We start from the raw sequence: 22693 nt of genomic DNA, 5'->3' as shown, positions 1-22693 counted from the left end.
AAATATGTAATTTTGAGAGTTGTTTTGTAATTTTCCCTATAATCATCTAATGGGTTTTAAATACTTTTCAATGAAAAAATCTTTTCAAGTTAGTCTTCTAACTAGGGAAGTAAGTTTCCAGTGTGCTTCCGTAATTCAAGAGGCACCCAATAAAGACGAGAAATCTCCTGCATGAAAAATCTCGCATTGCACAAGTCCTACCTAATAAGAACCAAAGTTTAAAAAAATGGATGACCTAAATTGGTCACCCCAAAAACTGTGTCAAATCGGTAAATCAACAATCCAAATCGAAAAATCAGCCGGTTTCAACGTAAAACTTTTTTAAAAAAAAAACACCATAATTTCTCAAATTTTTAGGTTTCTAAAAGAAATTGTGGCCATTGCATTATGATTTTTCATTATTGTGTCAAAAATATGTATATACTTAAAACCCATCTCATGTTGAATATTTGTTAATTTATTATATTCATTTTATAATTAAAATGAAATAAAATTCAAAATACAAAATTACAATAAAAGGAATCTTTCTCACTCAATTTATTTATTTTATTATTGTATTAACTTAAAATTTTTGGTTTTTTTAAAGAAACTATACATAACAAATTTATTGGAAGAAGTTAGTAGCAAAAATTTTAGTAGAATTTTTTGTTTGTACAATTTTAATACAATTAATTTTAATAAAATTATTAATAGACCAAACTTTATAGATAGAAGAGAGAGGTTAGTCAAGAGAGCACGCCAAGGTTGGGAGTCGGGAGCACAATGGTTCGTTATACAACTACGGTTAGTTGAGAACCTATTTATCCCACATCGAAGACACAAAAAGATAGCTTTCATAAACGGCCTCATTAAGCACTTGTAAATTTTGACAATAGTATGGGGTAGGCCACGGCCTTCATTTTCATTTTTTAAAAATTTTACAAATCTTAAAAAATGCACTTACAAATAAAAATTTAAATAAAAAATTGTAAATAAAAAATCACAAATATATTAAAAGATTAATTAAACTGTTGCCTGCCAATTCTTTCAAAGAACCGGTACGGACCGATCTGGATGCGCCAGTTCAAAAGGAGACAGCCAGATCTAAATATATTACAGGATTTAAAACGGTTAAGACAATTCTTGATCTGGATCAGACGATTTCGATCTGAATCGCTGGATTTCCAAACAAACACTGAGGAACAATGAACAAAGCGTAACTTAAGTCATTTAAGAAAGAAAAAAAGGCATTATACTTGGGAGAACCAAAACTAAAAGCATCACTAACAAACTCCGATCCATAAAAAAATAACAGAAAAGAGAATTAAAGTAAGAAATTTGCCAGAAGTGTGGCATTAGATGGCTAAAAATAGAACCAAAAACCTCACCATTCCATACAAAAACAAACCCCCTGATATGGAGAAAATCAATATATACCCCACTTTTCTAAAACACAACGGTGGAGTTAGAATTTCTCAGACAACCACAATACCCTCCGAACCACGTATAATTGATTTAAAAAGCACAAAGCTTCCTCCTTATCAGAGATTGATCATACCTTCGATAAGAGATTGATCCTACCTTTGATGAAATTCGAATGAATGGCATGGCTCTGCAATACCACGTTTTCTTGTTGTCCTTCTATGGCTCAAAATTATACAATTACAAAAACCAAGCTTGTGGCAGATTATATCACAAAAAGCATATAAATCATTCACCCAAGCTGCTGCCTCATAAATCCAGCAACTTTTTCTTTGGGCATGTGACAAAAGGCCCAAGAATTGGGGAGTGATATTTACTAAAGTTTTACTATCGTGGTAAGATCAGGCTGGTAGCTGAAGCTTCGCATTGTTCTTCCAGCTGAAAAGATTGTAAGAAGCAGTTTAATACCCACTTTACCACGTGTGTACATGGGAGAACAGAGAGAGAGAGAGAGAGAGAGAGAGAGAGTTGCATGTTGATACAAATGTATTTGTGAACTTTTGTGATTTGTGAACTTTTGTGAATTGTTGACACTATATCTAGTTTCACATTTTCTTTAAAAACCAGTGTGATTCTGATAGTACGTCATATCTTGTCAATCTTCTTTTTTTTCTCTGATCAGCCAAGTCATATTTTTCTGAGTCACGAGTCACAATTATGTTAGTTATGTGGATTTTTACCTGATGAAGTAATAATAGAAAAAATCAGCGTATAGAGCTGTCTGCACAAGCCCCGAGACCCAAGCTGGAAAAAGAAGAACAAGATATAAGAATACCACTATTGAAAAGATTAGCAGTAAAAATACTGGGAAAGTGACATCATATCTTCTAGATGCATCAAAATAACAGTAACAAAAGAGTACTTACATATCCATCGACCATAGTACTTCTCAGTGAAATAGCGGTAAATCCAGTGCAAAACATAAAATGCACGGTAAGCCCTGCAACAAAGATACAAGAATCACCAAAAATAAAATTCAAATTATTTTTCAGTTTTCAAACATCCATATCAAACTTGACTCATACATAAACTAAGGTGTTTTTCAAAAACTTGCCTGCAAGTTGCCCAATCACATAAACAGCATTCCTCAAACTGCAGGCAGTTTTTTCGAAAGGAATTGCATCTATCGTTTAAATCAATGAATCACTTTCCTTTGCTGACTCCCCTTGCTAGAAAACAATTCCAGTCAATTCCATTTGTTAAAATTCATAACACTTCTTAATTTTCAAACATCCATCTCAAGTGTAACTCGTACAAAACTGCATTTTTTTAAAAACATTGCCAGCAAGTTGCTCAACTACACAAGGATATTGTCAACAAACAAAAGATGAGTCATTGCTTAACATCGGGTGCAGAAGCAAAGCCCTCATGTTTCAGTGTAAAGAATTGCCAGACGCAGATTCCTCAAAATTGGTGGTCATTATCATCAATTTCACTTTATATGATTCCAAAATTGAATATCCTCTCACTCCTTTTTAAAATAACCAAAGCATCACAGCAATATGAAATGCCCGTGATTTTTTACTAACATCCTTGTCCAGTGCCCAAAATCTACAATATCTTCCATATAGAGAGTAAAAGAACTCCAAATCATAGTAAGGGAAGGAAAATATCTCAAACTGCAATTGGCATACAACTTCTCAGTATTGATTGTATACGTTTCATGTGAATTAGCTTTGGACATTATTTTCCTCTTAGAGATACACAGTTTTAATTTGTAATGGATCACGTCCAGAATCTCTATAATTTTATTTACTCTTGTTTTTGCTGTTTTCTTTCATGTTCTGTCAAGCCTTCAATTTACTTTCGAAGAGCACATGTAGAAGGCAACAACAAACAAAATCAAGTCCAACTCAAGAAAGTATACACCATGCAATAGGCCTTAAAATGTGAAGAACCAAAATTTTACTTAAAAATGTTAGATGTAGGATCCCATAGCATGAGTATGGAGGCATTTAATTGTTATAGGAAGTGGGTAAATGGCACAGAACAAGCCTCTTGCAACCGAATAATATGCAGAAATGTTATCACACTAGCTCATCCCTACCAATTCCTCAAAGCACATGCAACCCAAGGAATCCAGAAAATCACCAAATCAGTCGCCAAATCAAGTTATGCTTTTAGCATTCTAAGGTGCTCCAACTGGGAATCACGGCACCATTGTGTTATAGTCAAGTTGTTGACATTAGCAGCACCACGTCCTAGGTTCAAATACCACCTCTGCACCCATAAAAGCGTGCTTCTGTTAAATAGGATCCCGAGCAGATGATGACTGAGACTTTTTTGTCTCTTTTTATATCTTTGGTCAATGGTTCATCTAAGGTTCTTTTTCTTGCACTCTATTGGGGGCGAGGATGAGTTCCTGTCTTCCTTCTGGTTTGTGATGATGCAGGGCCATATGATGGAGCATGCATCTTCCTTTTGTTGATGATAGGCTATGAACCAAAGAGAAAAACTTAATGTTCTTCATTTCAAATCACTAGCTGGTGCCAGCGCAGAAAATAAAAAGGTCTCATGATGCAAGTGCTAGTTCAACCAACATTACTAGAAGCATTGCAACTCATCCAGAATGAAAAACTTAGTTTCTTCCTAGCTCATTGCCTGTATGCATGTGTGAGCCCCTTGATTTACGGCCACCCAGAATTCAGTTGCTATAATTAGATTTTCACAGTGGAAACGGAAGTCTCTGTCTTTGGTAGGAATATAACTCCATCAGCTAACAATATCCAGTATTTTACTAATTTAAAAAAAAAGAAATTCTCAATATTCCATACAGTGTATGTTGTCCTTTTAGAACCTGATGCAGGGAAAATTGAGGGAATAATAAAATTTGTACGAAATAAGCCAAACACATGCAATTTTAGAGAAACCCTAAGGCTTTCTCCCACCTATGGCTCAAGCCTTGGGCTTCTTTTACAAGACAAAGTCTTTTTTTTATTAAAGAAGAATACACTCTCCAGCCCATCCATGCCATTATTTACATTGGAAATTATTGTTTTGGACTATTTGTCCATCCAATCAACTTTTGACCAAAAGGTCATAACTTATTTATAACTTGAAACCAAACTCCCTAACTTTAATAAAAATATCTAAAAAGTGCCTAACTGTTCCAGCAATGAAATAAATAAATAAAAACATCTGAAGTAGCCAAAAAAAACTAAAAAGAAATATCCAAACTATTTCTTGCTCTTCTTGTTCTTCTTGGAAGCCCTCCTAGGGTTTTCATTCTCCAAATATGGGCGAAAATTAGGAGGAATCTGTTGCTCCAAAAGAAGATACTCGTTGCTACTTGTTGTGCACCATCAAACCCCCTTGCAAGCACCATCAGACCCCCTTGCAAGCAATGAGAAAACAAATTTGGCTGCCAAACCTCCTAGGCATGCTGGCAGCCCCAATGGGAACTAGGTGAGACTGTAGGCAGCATGTCTCTGCGAGCCCACATAGCGCCTGGACCCAACGTAGGTGACCCCCTAGTGTGGAACCTATACAGCCCTCAAATTGCCCTTGACCGGGGTGAAATACACCCTTGGCTGATGGAAAAAACGTCCTTCTCCCCCCCAATAAGTAAAAAAAAAAAAAAAAAATCCCTTCTAGGTTTGTTCTGGAAAATTTCACAACCTGAAAAATGAAATTTTTAAATTCTTTTTAGAGATGGAGAAATTTTTCCAACTTTTTGATTTCTTGTCATATCAAAGAGTAAATGTTCGTATAATTTTTCAGAGCTGAAGTGGTTGCAAAAGAAGACTTTCAGCCACCAAAGGTCACCAATATGTGCCAAGTTTTATTGTGTTTAAAATGATAGCATATTTCATTTCTTGGTTTAAGGTTTCGGAATTTTAGCTTTTGATTGTTCTTTTCGATTTTCGATAGTTTTCATTTCTTTTTTAGTTTGATCGGGTCTGTTTGGGTTCTAGTTTGAGTTTGTAAATTTCAGTTTAGTTATATTGGTTCTAGTTTGAGATTATTGACATTTTATTAAGATTTGGTAACCCGATCTCAATATTATCAATAAGCTCAAGCATTGTAGGAAATTTTTCTACTTCGTTGGTAACTTTGTTATACATTTGAGTAATTGCTCTCCTATTTGTAAATTATTAAATATTTTTAAATTACTTTATTGCTTTGAGACGTTATTTGGATTTGTTGCATTTACATTTGTAACCACTAACTACACACTTGAGGGATGAATTTGACGAGTTACTTTATTGTTTCATACAGTAGTTTGATTTTGTTACATCTTAAACTACATTCTAGGGACTTAATATGATTTGTTAGTTAATTGTTTCGAGACATGACTCACACTACATACTTGAATTTTGCGAATAATTAAACAGTAAATGCTTGAGTTGTTGTATCCATAGTGGATTTTTTCAAACAAACAAATACGTCTTGATATCGGTTAAATTGTTTGTGTATAGTGTCTTTTTTCAGCATTTGGGTATTCGGGTTTTTGTCTCAAAATTTATCTAGCTTTCGTTATGTAAGAAATTAGAAGTTTTTCTAGCCTGGGTTATAATTATTAATAATACTTGAATCTGAATAACTTGCATCCTACACTTATAGTATAAGGGCCGTAACCCGATGCTGGTCCCACCTAAGCAGGGTCCTAGGAGAGGTGGACTGGAAACGGTCCTAACCTTTGGCTTATGCACAAAGTGGCCGTTCTCAGGACTTGAACCTGCGCTCTTGCGCTGGCTACCTGAGTCTTTTACCGTCACACCAAGTGACAGCCCCCTACACTTATAGAAAATTACTTTTGGTTGTTTTGTCCATTTTTCAGGTTTGAGGGGTAATTTATTAAGTTGGCACCATGTCTTCATCTAGCTTTAACAAACAAGTCAACCCGGAACGGAAAAATAGATTTTGACCAAATCCGAATGATAACAATAAGGTGGTATGTAATTATTGTAAAAAAGGAAATTAATTCCAACATAAATCAGTTAAAAAACATTTGGTTAGCAATAGAGAGGATGTAGGCCCATGTATATAGGTGCTTGCCAATGTTAGGGAAGATATGTTTGAGCATTTACATGTGGGTCGAAAGAAAAAGAAGTTGCGAAGAGAAAACACGATGATGTAATAAGATCTGTAGATACAAGGGGATTAGAAGAAGAAGCTGTGATGATGTTTCCGTGGCTGGGGAAGGGGGCTCTAGCATGAAGGACGGGGTTTGGGCATGGGAGGCTTCCAGGAAGAAGACCTATTGATTCTTACTCCCCCCATCCCCATCCCAAGGTTCAGGTTTGAGAAATGGGCAGACTTCTACTGGAGCTCGTCTAAAAAGGAAGAAACAGTACTGATACCTTGATATCAAATCGGCATGCCTTTCACAATTGAGCTTCCAAGATATGTTGTGAAGATTGAGATGGTTCGAGCCAGGGTGTAAGGCCCCTCTAACTAATGAGCTCAAGTCCTCATTGAGACGAGGTGGAGCCCACAAATCAGTACCTTAAGATCAACAACGACACAGGGGGAAGAGTATGGTCAGTATCATTACTGGGACATGGACCAATGGAGGAATAGGAGTATGATGAATTTAATGGTGAATTGGCATATGGGGAAAATATTTATGAGGTCCATTGATGCATCAGGTTAGATTCATGATGCCAGGTCAATTTTTGAGTTATAAATCAGTGTGTTGAGTGGGGGCAAGCACACGTGGTCCACGGAGTTACTGACACGGTACAGACCAACATGGCAGCTGCTAAGATGTTGAGTACGAAGAGACCATGCATTTTCTGGACAGCATGCATGGCTCGTTGCATTAACCTTAGGCTTGAGGCAACTAGCAAGATGAAAGTGGTGGAAGGAATTCTAAAGAAAGCAAGAATCATCACAATTTTCATATATAGTCACTTATACATTGGCCATGATAAGAAGTAATAGAAAATAAGGCTTTGGTGAGGCCAAAGGTTTCAAGGTTTGCAAAAAAGGACCGGGATCGATGCACGCCTTTTCAGATTGGACACAAAGCAAGTGGTCCAATGATGCAAAAGGGAAAAGAGTGTGCGACCTTGTTGTATAACCCCAATTTTGGAATGGGGTTCGCTACTGCATCAGTGCTTTTGAGCCAGCTATGAAAGGTATTATGCATTGTGGATAGTGACAAGCAATGAGCAACGTGATATATTTACAAGGCTATGAACGTAGCGAATGAACATAGCGAAGGAAGACATGGAGGAACTTTAAAACAAGAAATGCTCCTATGCTAAAAAATGTGGAAGAAAAGTGGGGTTCAAAAGCTGGAAAGGCCCTACATATTGCAAGGGATTTTCTCAATCATGCTTATTTCTATGTTCATCCTTATACAGAATTCTAAGGATTGTTTCATGAAAGCAATTAATAAGTGCAGTGTGGAACACAGCCCCGAGTCTGAATTCCAATACCCAAGTATGAATGGAGCGCGACAAATACAAATACTCAATGAGAACACTTGGAACAGAGATAGCAACAAGGTAGAGTATGATAATTTTGCCATGTAAGTTCAAAATTTTCTTGGTATTGGTCTATTTGTGATTTATGTAGTTGGTTCTAAGTTCTAATTTCTAACTTTGACTTCCAAATATGCTAATAGATATAGATTCTAATTTTTTAAGGTAAAAGTTTTAGCTTCATGGTGAAACAACCATAGAGGGAGCTCTTCGTGCATTATCCAACAGTTACAATGAAGAGAGACATGCTTTAGCATAAGAGATAGGACGAAATTATATTTGTTCAGGATAATCAAAAGATGGAGAAGCGCCATCTGGTGCTCCATGAAATCGATCCAATTGTTGTGCAAGATTTAAATGAAACATGCAAGCAGTTGGTCGGTGATGATGCTAGGGATGATCCAGTATTTACAGGGGAGAGCTTGACATGGAATCAAGTTCACGAGGCAGCTGGAACCACTTCAAGATCTACTCGGGGCGCTAGATCTCAAGCTAAAAGGAAGGGGAAGAGGGAGATGCATACTCAGAGGAGACCTCAAGGAAGAATATGAGGATGGAGATGATTCTGATGATGATGGCCCAACATAATCGACAAATTCAGGTGCATTTGGTGGTGTTTACACTATTAGAAATGCTGTTTGCTAGTAATGATAAAATTTAGGCTGAAATTTGAGTTCATCAAAAAAATTTCTCGTTCTGAGCGTTGTTAAAAGTCCTTTGTGTTATGACATTTTATGGGGGGCGTTATGAGTCTTATGACTCCTGTGAGTTGTGATACCATGCGTGCAAAGAATGACGTTACTTTCCCGGAACCTGAAGAGTTTCTGCGTAGATGTGCCGCAATGACGGTTGAGATTTCAAGAGACAATTCTTGACCTTTGGAGTCACATGGTGAAAGTGACTAGGCACTTATCTCTCTATAAATAGGCACTTATTTCCTCCAGTTTTGGATAGAGAAACAATACAATTTTCCGTTAAGCATTTTTTTTTAACTCTCTCTAGAACAGAAACAACTCTGGTCCTCTAGATCTCGTAGTACTTGTGCATTTGTATTGGCAAGATAGCTTGATCAATCCCATGACAAATTTGCCAAGTAGAAACTTAGATGCACACAAATTTTTATTAGTAAGGGGCAAATATTGTCTTGAGAAAGCGATAGACCATGCCTAGGAACAAAGAGATTGAAATTCCTTTTGTTCTTACATCCTTTTTTTTTACCCCGTTTCACCCTCCATTTCCAATAGGAAGTATGACTTTGAAATTGCACAAATGTATAGCAAAATAACATATACAAAAAACTGAACTACATTCTTTTTTCTTTTTTTTTGTTCTTTCTTTAAAGAAGCATTCGATTACTTCAAGGTACCTGTCTTTCTGTTTGGGTTGCCGAGATATCTGGGTGCCCACCTAGACGGTCAACTCCGCCTTTTGGAATATTGCTTGTTTGTAATGGAGAAGTTATCTTGTGGGTAATGGAGAAGTTATCTTGTCGGTTTATATGGAGTGTTGATCATGAGGGCTCAATGATTCACTTGGTAAAGTGGGAGGATATGCATATTCCTACCTAGTACAAAAGATATAGAGGCAAATGGTTGAGGCTGGCCAGGAAGGCATTACTAAGGACTTGGCCTTGAAACAAGGAAAAGGGAAGGGGAGACCGTAGGAAGGAAGCAAAGCCTAAAGGTGGGGGGGATGTTAATGTGTCAGGAGGGAGTTTCTTGACAAAGCGATCGGAGAGCAAGAGCGCACGAGAGAGAGAGACCCTTGAGGGGGGGGGGGGGGGGGGGGGGGGGGGGGGGGGGGGGGGGGGGGGGTCTCCATTCTGTACAAGTAATGGTATAGGTTTCAAGGGAAACATTGATGTGGGAAAAGAATTCCACTACATTCAGGAGGTTTATTTAGGATAGCAGAGGGCAGCGGGAGGGAGGACAGTCAGTAAAGCTCATATAAAGGAGTGGCATTGGTTTAGAGATATTAAAATGTAGAAAAAAGGCATGATTTATCAATCAATATTCGTGCACAAAGTCCTAATGGATTATTCTCACTGCTACTCTTCATTGAACAATCATGGATATTGTAGTTCAATTTTCTTGAACACGTTCACACTTTAAACAAGTTGCTCTGTGTCATAAAATGAATCCTCATAAGTACTCTACCTTACATATACCCATCATACATTGGGTTATGTATTGCAACAGTGCCCTTTGGCAAGAAAAATAATTACTTCATACAGATTTTACAAGAGAAAAAGCTAAAAGTGAAGAACATGTACCGGGCTGTACATGCCAATCCAGTATCATTCCCTCTCAAATCAACACTGTAAGGTCAAAAGAAGTAAACATTTACCAACCAAGAACAGACGTCACAAGATATTTACGTCATAGGAGCACAAAGGAAACATCTTGCAGGGATGTCTCCTCAAAGGAGCTTCTCTCTAACAATATCATACAAGTTCGTGAAATAGTTTATTCAGGCCAATCTGACATCGTTATTGCTTAGGAAAGTATAGATGTAAATAACATGCCTAAGCCTCTAAATAACCCATTTATCCAGAGTATGTCATTGGATATTGACAAACAGAACCAACTTAATAGTCCAATGAGGCAACTAAAAGAATACTAGATTGCAATATCCAATGATGTGAGCTAATCTATAGATTTGGAGCTTTGGATTGCAGTCCACGTGAATACAAACAAACTAAAACCCATTGATATTCATGTAATGAATGACAAATTGATGAAGCTAGCTCAACGCCCAGGTTGCACCAGTGATCAGTTGCCAAACACATATAAAGTACCTATTTGTATAGGAGAACCGAATAAATCACGATGGGAAAGTGTGGTGGAGAAGTTCAAGGGAAGGCTAGCCTCATGGAAGCGTAGATTTATCTATAGTGGAGGCTGCATTAACTTAATCAAGAGCCAGCCTTTCAAATATCCTAATATATCAGATGTTCTTGTTCAAAATGCATATGAGCACAGACAATAAAATAGAAAGAATTCTTATGATGCGGTGACAGAGGGAGCCACAATTTCCACCTTGTAAGATGGGATTATGTCTGGCCCACTAAAGATCCGGTGGATTGGGCATTGGAAACCATTTTTTTGAGAAAGTTAACCTTGAATTAAAGAATGTGTGTACAAAAAGCTAGGCAAACCACAAGCGGATGCACTAGGGGGAAAGAAAAGAAAAATAACAGAATCAAAAGGCCTTCTTTTTGAAGGTTTCAGTTGAAAGAGCAACCCAAAAAAAGATGCAGATCTAAAAAGACATGCTAGTTATCTGCCAAAGATGCCGCTGTTTTAGCAAGGGTTATTGGCTTTCTGGTTTCCTTCTCTCTAGATATGCCTCCAAAAGATGTGCAAGTCCCTACAAAGGGATTCAATCTCATTGAAATACTGAGCCAGGAACCAGGGAGGTGGGGTGGAAGAGGGCGTCTGCACCCAAGAGATGACGCTCTTGGAATCTCCCTCAATAATAATAGAGAGGAAGGTTAGGGATTGAACTAGCTTGAGTCCTTCCAACAGAGCAACTGTTTCAGCCTCCAAAGAATCAGCATGCCCTATAGGTTTAGAGATAGAGGCCACCGTTGTACCAAGGTGGTCCTTGACGATAGCACCTACTCCAGACGGCCCAGGATTTCCGAGGGAACAACCATCAAAGTTGAGCTTAAGATGTCCGAGTGGAGGAGGTCTCCACAAGGATGCACGAGGTAAGCGCTTGTGGCTGTATTGAAGAACAGCAGTCCAATTTTGGACAAAGGCCGAAGTAGATAACCCTTTGAATCTGTGGTGATTGGACACCCAGAAAACCACGTGTATTTGAACTTGGCAAAGGTCTTGTACCACGAAGAGTACTCCCCCTGAAAGATTCTATTATTATGTTCAATCCAAATTGCCCACAGCAAGGCTGCCACCGAAGATTTCCAGAGTAAAATCCCAGCCTTAGGCCAAGGAAAAGGTTGCAGGTCAGAGAAAATGAAAGGCACATTGGCAGGGAGTATCGATTGATTATTGAAGAGGTTAAGTAGTTTCCCCCACAAACATAAGGCGTAGGAACAGTACAGGAACAAATAGGCATTGGTTTCCTCATCTGCCAAACATAAAACGCATTGGTTAGGAAGCGGAAGGCCTTTTCTTTGTAGCTGGTCTACTGTGAGAACCCTCTGGGAAGCCAGCCACATGAAGACCTGCATTTTCAGGGGCGCAAAGGAGGCCCAAGCTTGCGCAACAACAGAAGTTGGATTCGCAGGTAAGATTGGGGGCTGAGATAAATTAAGGTAGAAAGAGGAACCGAGAAAGTCCTGGATGGTGACGGAACCCATATAATACGGTCAGGCCCAAGGGGGGCGATGAAGCAATCAGATAGTTCAGCTGCAAGGGAAGCAAAGAGAAGAATTTCTGGTTTGATAAGAGCCCTTCTGAAGACTGGATTCCGGGATCTCCGGGAACCTGCCATAGTCATCTCATCTGCAACGGTTGCATCTTGATTCCGGGCAAGAGAAAAGAGACTTGGAAATCTGTCCATTAGAGTATGCCCAAGCCACAGATCCTGCCAAAAAAGGATACAATGGCCAGCTCTCGGGTAAAACCTGATGCGATCTTTAAGTGGTTCCCGAGTGTGAGCAATCTCCACCACCACTTTCCTAGCAGAGTTAGGTTTTGCCATCTCATGCTTTTAATCCCACTTTCCTAGCAGAGCTAGGATTGGGCATTGGAAACTTAAAACGAACCAAACATTGCACTATTGGTGAAGTGTTGTTGGCAGTCTATGAACCACCAGAACCTCCATTGATATCACGTCATCAAACAAACGTATGACCCAGGGCCCATGGGGTGGCTTCCAAACAACCCAGCAATTCAAGAGTCTCCAAAAGAAAAAATTCTGGGACATGGCATGGCATCAGCTCCAGTCACAATGAATTCATCAGCCACATCAGATTCATGGTTACAAAGGGAGAAGGACTAGGTTTTGGAAAGATTTGTGACGAGAACAGATCACACTACACTCTTCCACCCCCACCCTTTCCAACCTAGTGCCTAATCCTGATATTTCAATAGCCCAGTTAATGGAACAAATTGGAAAACAGAAAATTCACCACAATTTGTCGTAACCTCAAAGATGCTGAATAAGAAGTCAAGGTGGTAAAGAGTGCGGCGAGAACTGTAACTATGATTATGATCTACATTAGGTGCGCCAGAGAACTGTAAGTAGAACCGAACTAGAGACCAAGATCAATAACCACCACTGGCAGATGCAGATGCCAATCCATAACCGGTGAATAAATGGACCCACGGTTGAAGCACCCTATGACTGGGTCCTCAAACCTTCTTGAAACACTGAAGTCTTACTTCATACCAAATCGTAGTAGGAACAAGCTAATCTGGGGCCCTAATCCAAAAGATAACTTCTCTGTCTTCATTCTATTATGGCTGATACTCTTCAGGTACGAGACTAACATATTCAAGAATCCCTTGGACCAACCCAACACCTTGAAAGGTTCAGGCCCTAAATTGGCCGGCTGTATCCTACAAAGCTTTAGACCTGGAGCACATCCAACACAGTGGCACGCCTCAGTGTGTCATGCACAGGTCAGAGGAATGTATCGACCATTGATTTCTTAACTGTGCAATGGCCTCAACAGTCTGGTCCTTAACCCTTGATCTGTTCGACGTTACATGGGTTTGGTCAAAATCCATTTAAGGACCTTTCCAGTCATATATTCCCCTCCTTTCCCAACAAGGGGACTATATCCTATGGCACTATACCTCAATGGCCATCATACTGGTCCCGTGTGTTAGGAAAAAAATCATCTCACATTTCAGGAAGTTCAATCAAGCAAGTCGACCTCACTGATCACATGGAATCTTTAGTCGTATCCTGGGCCCTTCCCCAAACACCGAATTCTTCTGACTATCCTTTGCTGATTTTGATTACCAATGGAAACACATAATCTGATCCAAACCAAGTAATCCCCAAAAGCCATCCATGTGGAAGCCACCAAGATGCACTGAAGCTCAACTTTGACAGAAGCCCGAAGGGAAACCCAGGTTTGGAAGGCATGAGGAGGATATTCAGAAACAATGGCATGCAGACCCTTCTTACCTACTTGGGAGCGGCAGGTCTTTGCGAACACATTCAAAAGCAAAAGCATTGGTCCTACTCGCAGGCCTTAAAAACTATAATAGAGAATGGGAAAACAATCTGACCATAAAGGTTGACACATCCAATGTCATTGCTTTGGCATCTAAAACAACCTCATGTCCATGGAAACTGGTACAAATAGTCAATCAAATTCATGATCTGTGCTCAACCATTCACATTTCCCCACACTCGGTGAGCAGTGAATATTGCTTCTGACAATCTGTTCAAACAGAGGGAACTTCTTCCCTCTCCTTCTCAGAAACTCCAAAACCCATTACCCCAAGTTCCCAACCAAGCCAATGCCAATCCTAAACTTTGATAGATCAAAACTTCATGTTTGCAGATTAGCATCACCCATTTTTTGTACAGGAATAGACACCTCCACAATTTTGCAACACAATTGTGTACATATCCTGAAAGATTCATCAATGAAAGTCATTTGACTTTCCAAAGAAAAAGCACATTAGATATTTTGAAAATGATGCATGAATAGATCATTTTAATCTAGTGGGCAATTCCAAATATAGTATATGACCCTCAGAAGTAACAGAAGAGGACAAGCGATTGACATTTCCATTCATAGAGACCGTCTTGGAAGGATCCATCGCTTCTTGGGGCATTGCATCTTCATACACCCCCCCACTCCAAACAATAACTACACCAAACCCCATCCATATAATGGACAGACAATAGTTGACCATACCCAAACACCGTAATTTGCTGGCTAAGTTGGAAGATATTGAGAAACTGGTAGAATAGAATCATAGATACACTACCACATAGAGATGACAGGAGGGACAATCTGGCCTCTTCTGCAGTTATACCTGCAAAATCATCATCAAGTCTTGGTACAAAAAGATTTATATGTTGATATTGTAATCTAAAACCCATCAGTATATGCACCAAATGCATCTTATTCAGGTTATCCTTAAACATCTGTGGATCAAGAGTATAAGATGTGTTCATCTTATTCACCCAAAAAAGAAGTGCTCATCAGCACTTGTTCATACCGAATCTGATCCAAGGCTCTAAAGTTGTTATTATACCCATGCCAGCTTGAGTAAATACAGAGAGATCCTATTCTAACTCATTAATACCTATGCCAGCTTGAGAATATACCCATAATATTTTTAGCTTGGTTTTATTCCCCAATCAATTGTTCCTAACTAGATGCTTCACTGATTTGTCACTTTCTTTCTCGTGCAATTTCGCCCAATTTATCAGATTTCTAAGTGCTCTCTTTCTTTTGGCAGGGCAAGAAGATTACAATAGGCTAAGGCCATTGAGCTACAGAGTAGCAGATGTGTCTGTGGTGGCTTTCTCTCTAGTCAGCCGAGCCAGTTATGAGAATGTTATGAAGACGGTTGTGCTTTTATTCTTTCTGGGTTTTAGCTATGGTGCTTCCCCACACATCTATAATTGTCTTAAATCAAGTTTACAGTATTCCAGTCTTCTGACCTCTAGACTCTTGGTTACCCAAATGCTTTTCTCCTTCGCATTTCTGGGTCAAACTTCACGTCTGATGGGCTCTTGTACATTCACCAACTTGAAAAGAATGATTATCACTAGTTGACGCGAAATAATTCTGTCCTCCCAAAGAAGCACATTGTAATTTGCTCCCATGGGCAAAACCTAGCTAGGAGATTAGCACCCAAATTTTTGGGATGGAACCCACTCAACCTGGCGATCAACCTAAATCAAATTTAATTCACACTCTAGAAGTGCTCGAAAAAAATCACATCCTGGCATGGAATAGAAACCATCCAATTTTTTGATGGGTACAATTAGGTAACTAGGAACTCAAAAATCATTTTTTCTTTTTCTGAAAATACTCACCTGGTGATTCTAAATGAATCCCAAAATTTCAAATCAACAAAATTTTCCAATATGGGTCTTTGGCCGGAAGTAGCAAGTTTTACAATTTGCTCCATGCAAGCATATGGTACGATACACAGCTGCGCAACATCTATCGTGAGTTCATTACAAAGCGCAAAGCAGATAGAACATAGAAGAACAGTAAACTACTACTTTATATACAGAATACACTCATTTTCACCTCAATAGGACGAAGAGAATATGCAAAAAGATCAGTCTAACTAACCATCGCAAAAATCAGCACAACTCTCTATGAGAATGCAGATTTATCCCCAAAAAGGTCTAGAAGAATATTAGCGAGTAATGAATCCAATTGCATATTGATCTCCAAATACAATTATTCACATGCGCGACAAATAGCTTGAATGCTACCACTCACCTTGAAGCTACCAAATAGCTTGAATGCTACCACTCAGACTGGGAAATTCCCATTAGTACCAATGAGCCCGTAATGATTGTGCTCTGCTAAGCTCAAATACACCACTCAGACTGGGAAATTCCCATTAGTACCAATGAGCCCGTAATGATTGTGCTCTGCTAAGCTCAAATACACCACTAGTGTGGTTTTGCAAAACATAAATCCAGGTTCGTGAGTTAAGGCTTTGATTGGAATCACCGTTGTGCAAGAAACCCCATATTACTCGTGTCAAAGGTGAAAATACTCCATGTGAAACTTTTGGAAAATCTTACATGGTTCGGGGCTTCCGATCCACGTGTAACACATAGGCAGTCCTATAGACAAGTTAACAGTAACAGATGCTGGAAGAAGTTGCTTTGATGGATTCTCCAATCCAAAATGATTGAAGAACTGTAATATTCAAAGAGAAGGAGAGGAAGAATTTACACAACCCAATTCCCTGCATGTAACAACTCTACAGTTATTTGAAGGTTGCTCATTTAGAGAAGAATGACCGCAATTAACCTTGTGGAAACTAATAGACCCTCTTCCCTACCATAGAGAAGAAAAAGTGTTAAAAGGAATGAACTGCTCTTGTTGCTCCACAGATAATCATAGCAAAAAATAGATTGATTTAGGATCTTGAGACCAGCTAGCCTGAAATGTATGGAACTATGTCTTAATGCCCATGAAAGGAAGAAGAATCCCTCATGTACAAAGTTCACATAGTCCTAGTGACACATATATCTTTATCAATATACAAAACTACACAGAAAATACAAGAGAAATGTATAATTACATGAATAACCATCAAACCATCTATCAGGCATATCAAAGGAATACGTTTAATTTAGGTCCAGAAGATGAACTTGAGTTAGAAAAGAAAGATTGCACCCATGGGGATAATTCTCACAGGAAATGATACAACCCTTGAAGTTTCTAAACATGCTATGTGATCATAACATTGGTGACCTAAGTGGGAAAACACACTTATGTCATGGACTTATCACATTCACGAGATAACAAAAGAAGACAAACATACCAAAAAAACTTTGATAAAAATAACGACGTCACTTTTGAAACAGCTGAAACCATTGTTCAAATCTTGGTAGTTGCTGAGTCAACCCAACAAGATCACTTCTCATATCACATTTTGAGTGACACTTATCCTCCCCAAGTCTAAGTCAACTAGGGGCTCGTCCGAATCATCCAGGCTAAAACAATTCAAACAAGACTAATTCGCTGTCATTTGATTTCACTATGAAGAGAAGGCATTTCTATTATTTTGTTATGACTTTAACAATATTTTACAAATAGCGGCAACTCATCCCAAGTAAGAGGTTGTAATTTCATTGTGGATCTCAAAAGTAATAAATTCCCATGATTCTAAATCTAGGACTAAGGTATACATGAATTAATTATATGTAATATTTGTAATCCCTTATATTAATTCAAGTAAAAACTCATTCTTCTTTCTGGGGATTTGTAATTTTACCATTTCCTGTAATATAAATAATGCAAATCATCATCATCACCCAAGCCTTATCCCAACTATTTAGGGCTGGCTACACAAATCATGTTCCACCATTCATCTCTATCATATACCTTTATATCGGCTAAGATCACGAGTTGGAGATAAGCAAACTTGAACCGCTGACATCTACCAAGGGGTAAACCAACGCCTCTCAAGCCTCCCCCACTGATTCTACCATAGAGGCCAATGATAAACAATAACCCCCCCCCCTCCCCAACACAGCTTACAACTTTCATTGTACTTCTCCAAGGAGCAACTCCTTTCAAAAATCAATCAAAAGGTGCTGAGTTGGAATCCCATTCTAAGGATTCTTGTGGTTCCGGAGTATCAAGCTACAGGAGAACCAAGAACGGAGAACTCTCCCCCTTTTCAGCCCGACTATTTGGTCTTAAGAATGCTGGTTTAAAGAATGAAAATGGTTATACCCTCAGTTAAACCAATTGGATCAAGATTCATAATAGGGAGATGGCAAAAGTCTTCCGCGGGCTACCAACCTAACACAACTCTCCTCCTTTTTCATCTAGGATTGGAATGAGGCAATTGTTGAGTTCCTCAAAAAATACAAATCACAGGGTTAAATTGAATGGTCTCCTAATCAAATAACCACGAACCAATCAATTTCAGCATGAGAGTTTGTACGCGAACTACGGCTGAAAGCACCAGTCGAAGACCCAAAAGGCTGACCTGGGACTCCTTCGAGTTCACTACACTAGGTTACCTCTCAGTTCAGGAAAACATGGCTTGCTTGGGCTATAATTGAATTATAGCCAAATCATGGTCATCCGGGGTGATTTGAACTAGGGACTTATTTGATTCAATCAAGCAAGATCTGTTGAACAATTCCCATCCATGATCTACAGATCAATTTGAAAATGAATGAGCAATATAAAAAATTTATAATGCAATATACAATAAAAATGAATGAGCAATATAACAAATTTATAATGCAATATGCAATAGACAATATATGGTATGACTATTCTATTTTTCTCTGTTACTGTACTTCCCTCCTTTTTCCTGTTCCAAATCCCACTTTTCCCCTCTTTCTCTTAGAAGTTCTTTTCTCTTGCATTTATTTTCAAGGTGCTAATTTTTTAAACCTTCCCCTTTTAGTAATTGGAACCATCTGTGTATTTCACACTGTCCATCTAATAGATAAGTTGTGCAAATGGCTCTGAGTTGCAAGGATGAGTGCAGTAACCAAAAGTGTGGGTGCAAAAACCTGCTGCCTCTTTCTAATTATTTTCTAGAACTAACACTTTTGCAAATTATATACAATAAAAAGGAGCTAGAATTGCCTGTCCCAAGCCGTGATCAAAAAGGAGGAGGGTTGTGTTAGGTTGGTAGCCAATGGAAAACATCTGCCAGATCCCTATCATGAATCCTAATCCAACATTATACGCTCATGCTAGGGCATTCCCTATAGAGTAGATCATAGAATAGGATTCGTGTAGCCAACCCTAAATAGCTGGGTTAGGCTTGGATGATGATGATATCAAAAGGCACTCAACTCGCCTAGTCAGTCCTTTAGGCCAGCATGTTAGCCCAACTTGGAATCAACCAAGTATACGCCCACGTTAAGAAACTAGGATTGCAGCATTGGAAGGGTGGTTTATTAATCAATCGTTAAGTATGAACTGTATGATACGGTTTTTACATGATGATAATTGCCCTTGCAAGTTTTATGCACTGTTAAAAGTAGAGTATTTGCGGTAATCATCACGAATGGATCCAACTTAGGGGGTTTCTCTATTGGGAAGTAAACAATGTCACATATTCAATTCATGTAAGATACAATCATCTTTATGGGCCCTTCTATTACACATCTTTAATCCAAAATGTGTCGGACTAGTAAGTATCCAATTACTCTGGAATATGGTAAGTATGATGCCTGTGAATCTGATTACATATAGGAGAAAATTGACAAAGAATAGAAAGCATATTTCTGGTTCTCCAGCGTCTTAATCTACAATCTGTTAGGAAAATGTGGTTTCTAAACAGGTCATATTTAACCATTACAAGTGTAGTTTCATGCAACATATATCTCAATGATTAAAGCGGCTAGTAGTAGATCTGTTTTAGCAAAAATGCCAAAACAATGGAAACAACCAAATATGGAACTCTGATGGAAAAACTCTCAATAGAAGTCTTGCGAGAAGAAAGCATTAAATCATGACACTTTGCAATTAATGTATTCTAATTTGCTGAGAGTTGAATATGGAGAATATAAGAAGTCATCCTCAAATCTAATTTGGATATCAGATATCATACCCAAGAAAGAAAACATATTGCACAGTTAGGTTGTCCACGTTTCCACTTCTCTGTACCAAAACCAACTGAGGAAGAATTGCCACTGCCTCTAAGTATATGGAGAATGCCCACAAGACCTACAAGAAAAAAGAAGCAATGAAAGAACATAGGAATATATGACCCTAGTTTGTTGACTTCAGTGACCAATATTTAACTAAAATATAAACACGAAAAAGAATATCCCATTCTATTGGTAGGCAAGCATTTTTTATTTGCTATTTAGATACTTCATATCAGTGAGCAAGCATTACTTAGTTAACCAGGGAATAAAAGAACTGGATAACAGACATAAACACATCTTAAGATGGCAATGAATCTGATTTACCTTAATACAAATTATGAATAGATATAGAAACATCAAAAAGAACAAAGATATTCGAGTAAATGGGGTTCCAACAAGAGATACGTAGAAATCTAAAAATGTGAAAAACGATAGTATCAGGTTCAACGTTATAATTTGGCAGACCTCTACCAAAAAATGCATTACATAAATTTCAAACACTGAGAAAGGAAAAAAGTGATCATCCATATCTGGCATAGAATAATACGAAGAAAATTAACTTCATGTTCACATTACATCCATGTTTGGAAATTCACATGAGAGAAAAATATTCTGGAACAAAGAGCAATTGATGCATTTCCCATAAAATCAATGGAAAACCAAAACAGAGTACCAAATTGTTGATAACAACCAGAATGCATGCATGAAATATTCAAAGAATGAGCTCATCTCATAGGAAATCAGGAAACTCATACAAACAAGCCATGGGGATATGTTTTAAAATAAATAAATAAGAGGAAAAACCTTATATGATCCATCCTGAAATACAGCCAATGTGATTACTAAATGATCATCCAAAAGATAACATATTACACCAGTCTCAAAAAATTACCTCTTTGATGGTGAACTTCTCATGAACAAGGAGCGCTAGGGCAAAAGAGCATGCCACCAGAATGTAGTGGCGAAAGGTGTCGAGATCCTTGTCGTAAGAGTGCCTTACAGAAGGGCGGGCACGCATGCACCACACAATCGCCAAGGAACTCACAATGAAAACCAATTTCATAAGAGAGTTGTATAAGGATATATACTCGGTGAAAAGATCCAAGTAACGAGCAACAAACACCATAGCATAGAGCTCTTGAGTCTTCAATGAAATCCCTAATTCCACACAAGAGTTCTTTGTTTAATCAGTAACCAACTAATGCCATAGATACAATTACTCAGTTAATAATCATTATCATAATCAAAGACTTTTCCCAATATGAATCCTAGTCGGCCATTCTGCTCTATGGAGGGCCATAAGTCTATATCTTTTCTTATTACTTCCAACCATGTCCTTTTGGGCCTACCCCTTAGCTCCACTTGAACAATTACCCGGCCGATAATAATAAATAAAAAGAGTCACCAGAGAAGTCGAGGTTTCATATCACAAATGGTAGTAATAAGTCATGTAAAAAAAGAAAAAAATTGTAAAAACAAAGTGGCAGCAATTTCTCCACGAATGGTCATTGTACATATCTTAATTATTCAAATTTTGGTTAAACAAGGAAGAAAAATACATAATGAAAGAAAAATCCATGACTTGTTATAAAATATACAAGCGACTATCTCCATTCAATGGAAATTGTCAACTACAAAAATGAAAACGAATAGAAAATCCATGAGTACAATTCCACGAGGACAATTAGCACTTGAAAAGTGGGAAGAGAAAAGGAAGTATATTTCTACAGATAAAATGTCATCAATTACACAAAATCCACCAAAAAAGTCGGGAACACTCTATAGTCAATGCACATTCCACAGAGAGAGATGATTGAGTTTACCTGAACACGATTGGGTAGCATAGATCTTCAGGAGGAGGACCAGAATGCTGAATAAATGGGTCATATCCCCGAGAAATCTAAAGATATTCATGGCTTCCTGCCCTAATCTGACACTATGCTCTCTCTTTCTCAAAGCTCCAAATTCTTTTGCCCTAATTCTTGGACCTGAGACGGAGAGCGCGTGTTTGAATGTGATTTTTCTTCATTGGGGCAATTGGACAGGAGGGAGAGCGAGCAGGCCAGATGTCGTTCCATGGAACCAGAATATTAAGATACCCCTCGTTTTTCGCTCATATTTCTAAAGTGGCTCTTTATAGGACACGTCCGTTCCCAGCAATGTTAAACAAAATTACTCCCCGCCACCTTTTAAAATCACTTCTTCAGTGTTCTCACGATACTACGTATCATATTATCACATTCAGTCCTTCGAGGGATTGTATATAATGACACACCATTTATCTCAAGCAACCGGAACGATTAACCAACAACGGGGTCGGAAGCAGTTTAACCGGTTCAATTGGTAAATTGATCAATTCAACTGTTTTAACTGGGCAAGTCTCAGGCGGTCAAAAAATTGTTGAAAAAAATAAAAAAATACAAAAAAACTAAAAATATGAAAAGCATATAAAAAATGATTAACACAAAAAATATTCAAATGAAGTTGAAAATTAATGAAAAAAATGGATTTTAAAGAATCGATTTGTGTCAAGGGGTATT

The 22693-nt window shown here is 38.2% G+C and overlaps 1 protein-coding gene across 2 annotated transcripts; it reads right to left on the bottom strand.

Moving 5' to 3' along the window:
- Positions 1–1303: 1303 nt before the first annotated feature.
- Positions 1304–22192, bottom strand: LOC18425631 (ER lumen protein-retaining receptor A). Of its 2 annotated transcripts, XR_016054900.1 has the most exons (7): positions 21977–22192; positions 21046–21311; positions 20114–20229; positions 2516–2630; positions 2328–2401; positions 2142–2205; positions 1304–1839 (listed from the first exon to the last, which is right to left on the bottom strand). XR_016054900.1 is itself a non-coding variant. In XM_006830175.4 (6 exons), exons 1-6 carry the CDS (start codon positions 22065–22067, stop codon positions 1803–1805), a joined length of 648 nt encoding a protein of 215 aa, XP_006830238.1. In that variant the 5' UTR covers positions 22068–22192; the 3' UTR covers positions 1304–1802. The 2 variants fall into 2 exon arrangements, 1 of the variants encoding a protein (XP_006830238.1); XM_006830175.4 differs by lacking the exon at positions 2516–2630.
- Between the last annotated feature and the right edge of the window lie 501 nt (positions 22193–22693).

Source organism: Amborella trichopoda, chromosome 1 (assembly GCF_054954075.1).
Source record: "Amborella trichopoda isolate Santa Cruz 75 chromosome 1, AtrichopodaSantaCruz75HAP2 v2.0, whole genome shotgun sequence".
In the NCBI taxonomy this organism is placed as follows: Eukaryota; Viridiplantae; Streptophyta; class Magnoliopsida; order Amborellales; family Amborellaceae; genus Amborella; species Amborella trichopoda.
The sequence above is the reverse complement of the archived record's forward strand: the minus strand, read 5'-3'. Positions and strand labels throughout refer to the sequence as shown.

Excerpts from the sequence above, each read along its gene's own strand:
- LOC18425631 (XM_006830175.4), bottom strand. The coding sequence starts at position 22,067 with ATGAATATCTTTAGATTTCTCGGGGATATGACCCATTTATTCAGCATT. Across the intron at positions 21,312-21,976 it reads TGCTACCCAATCGTGTTCAG|GGATTTCATTGAAGACTCAA; the intron begins GTAAACTCAATC and ends GTGTGGAATTAG. Across the intron at positions 2,206-2,327 it reads GTACTATGGTCGATGGATAT|CTTGGGTCTCGGGGCTTGTG; the intron begins GTAAGTACTCTT and ends TTCTTTTTCCAG.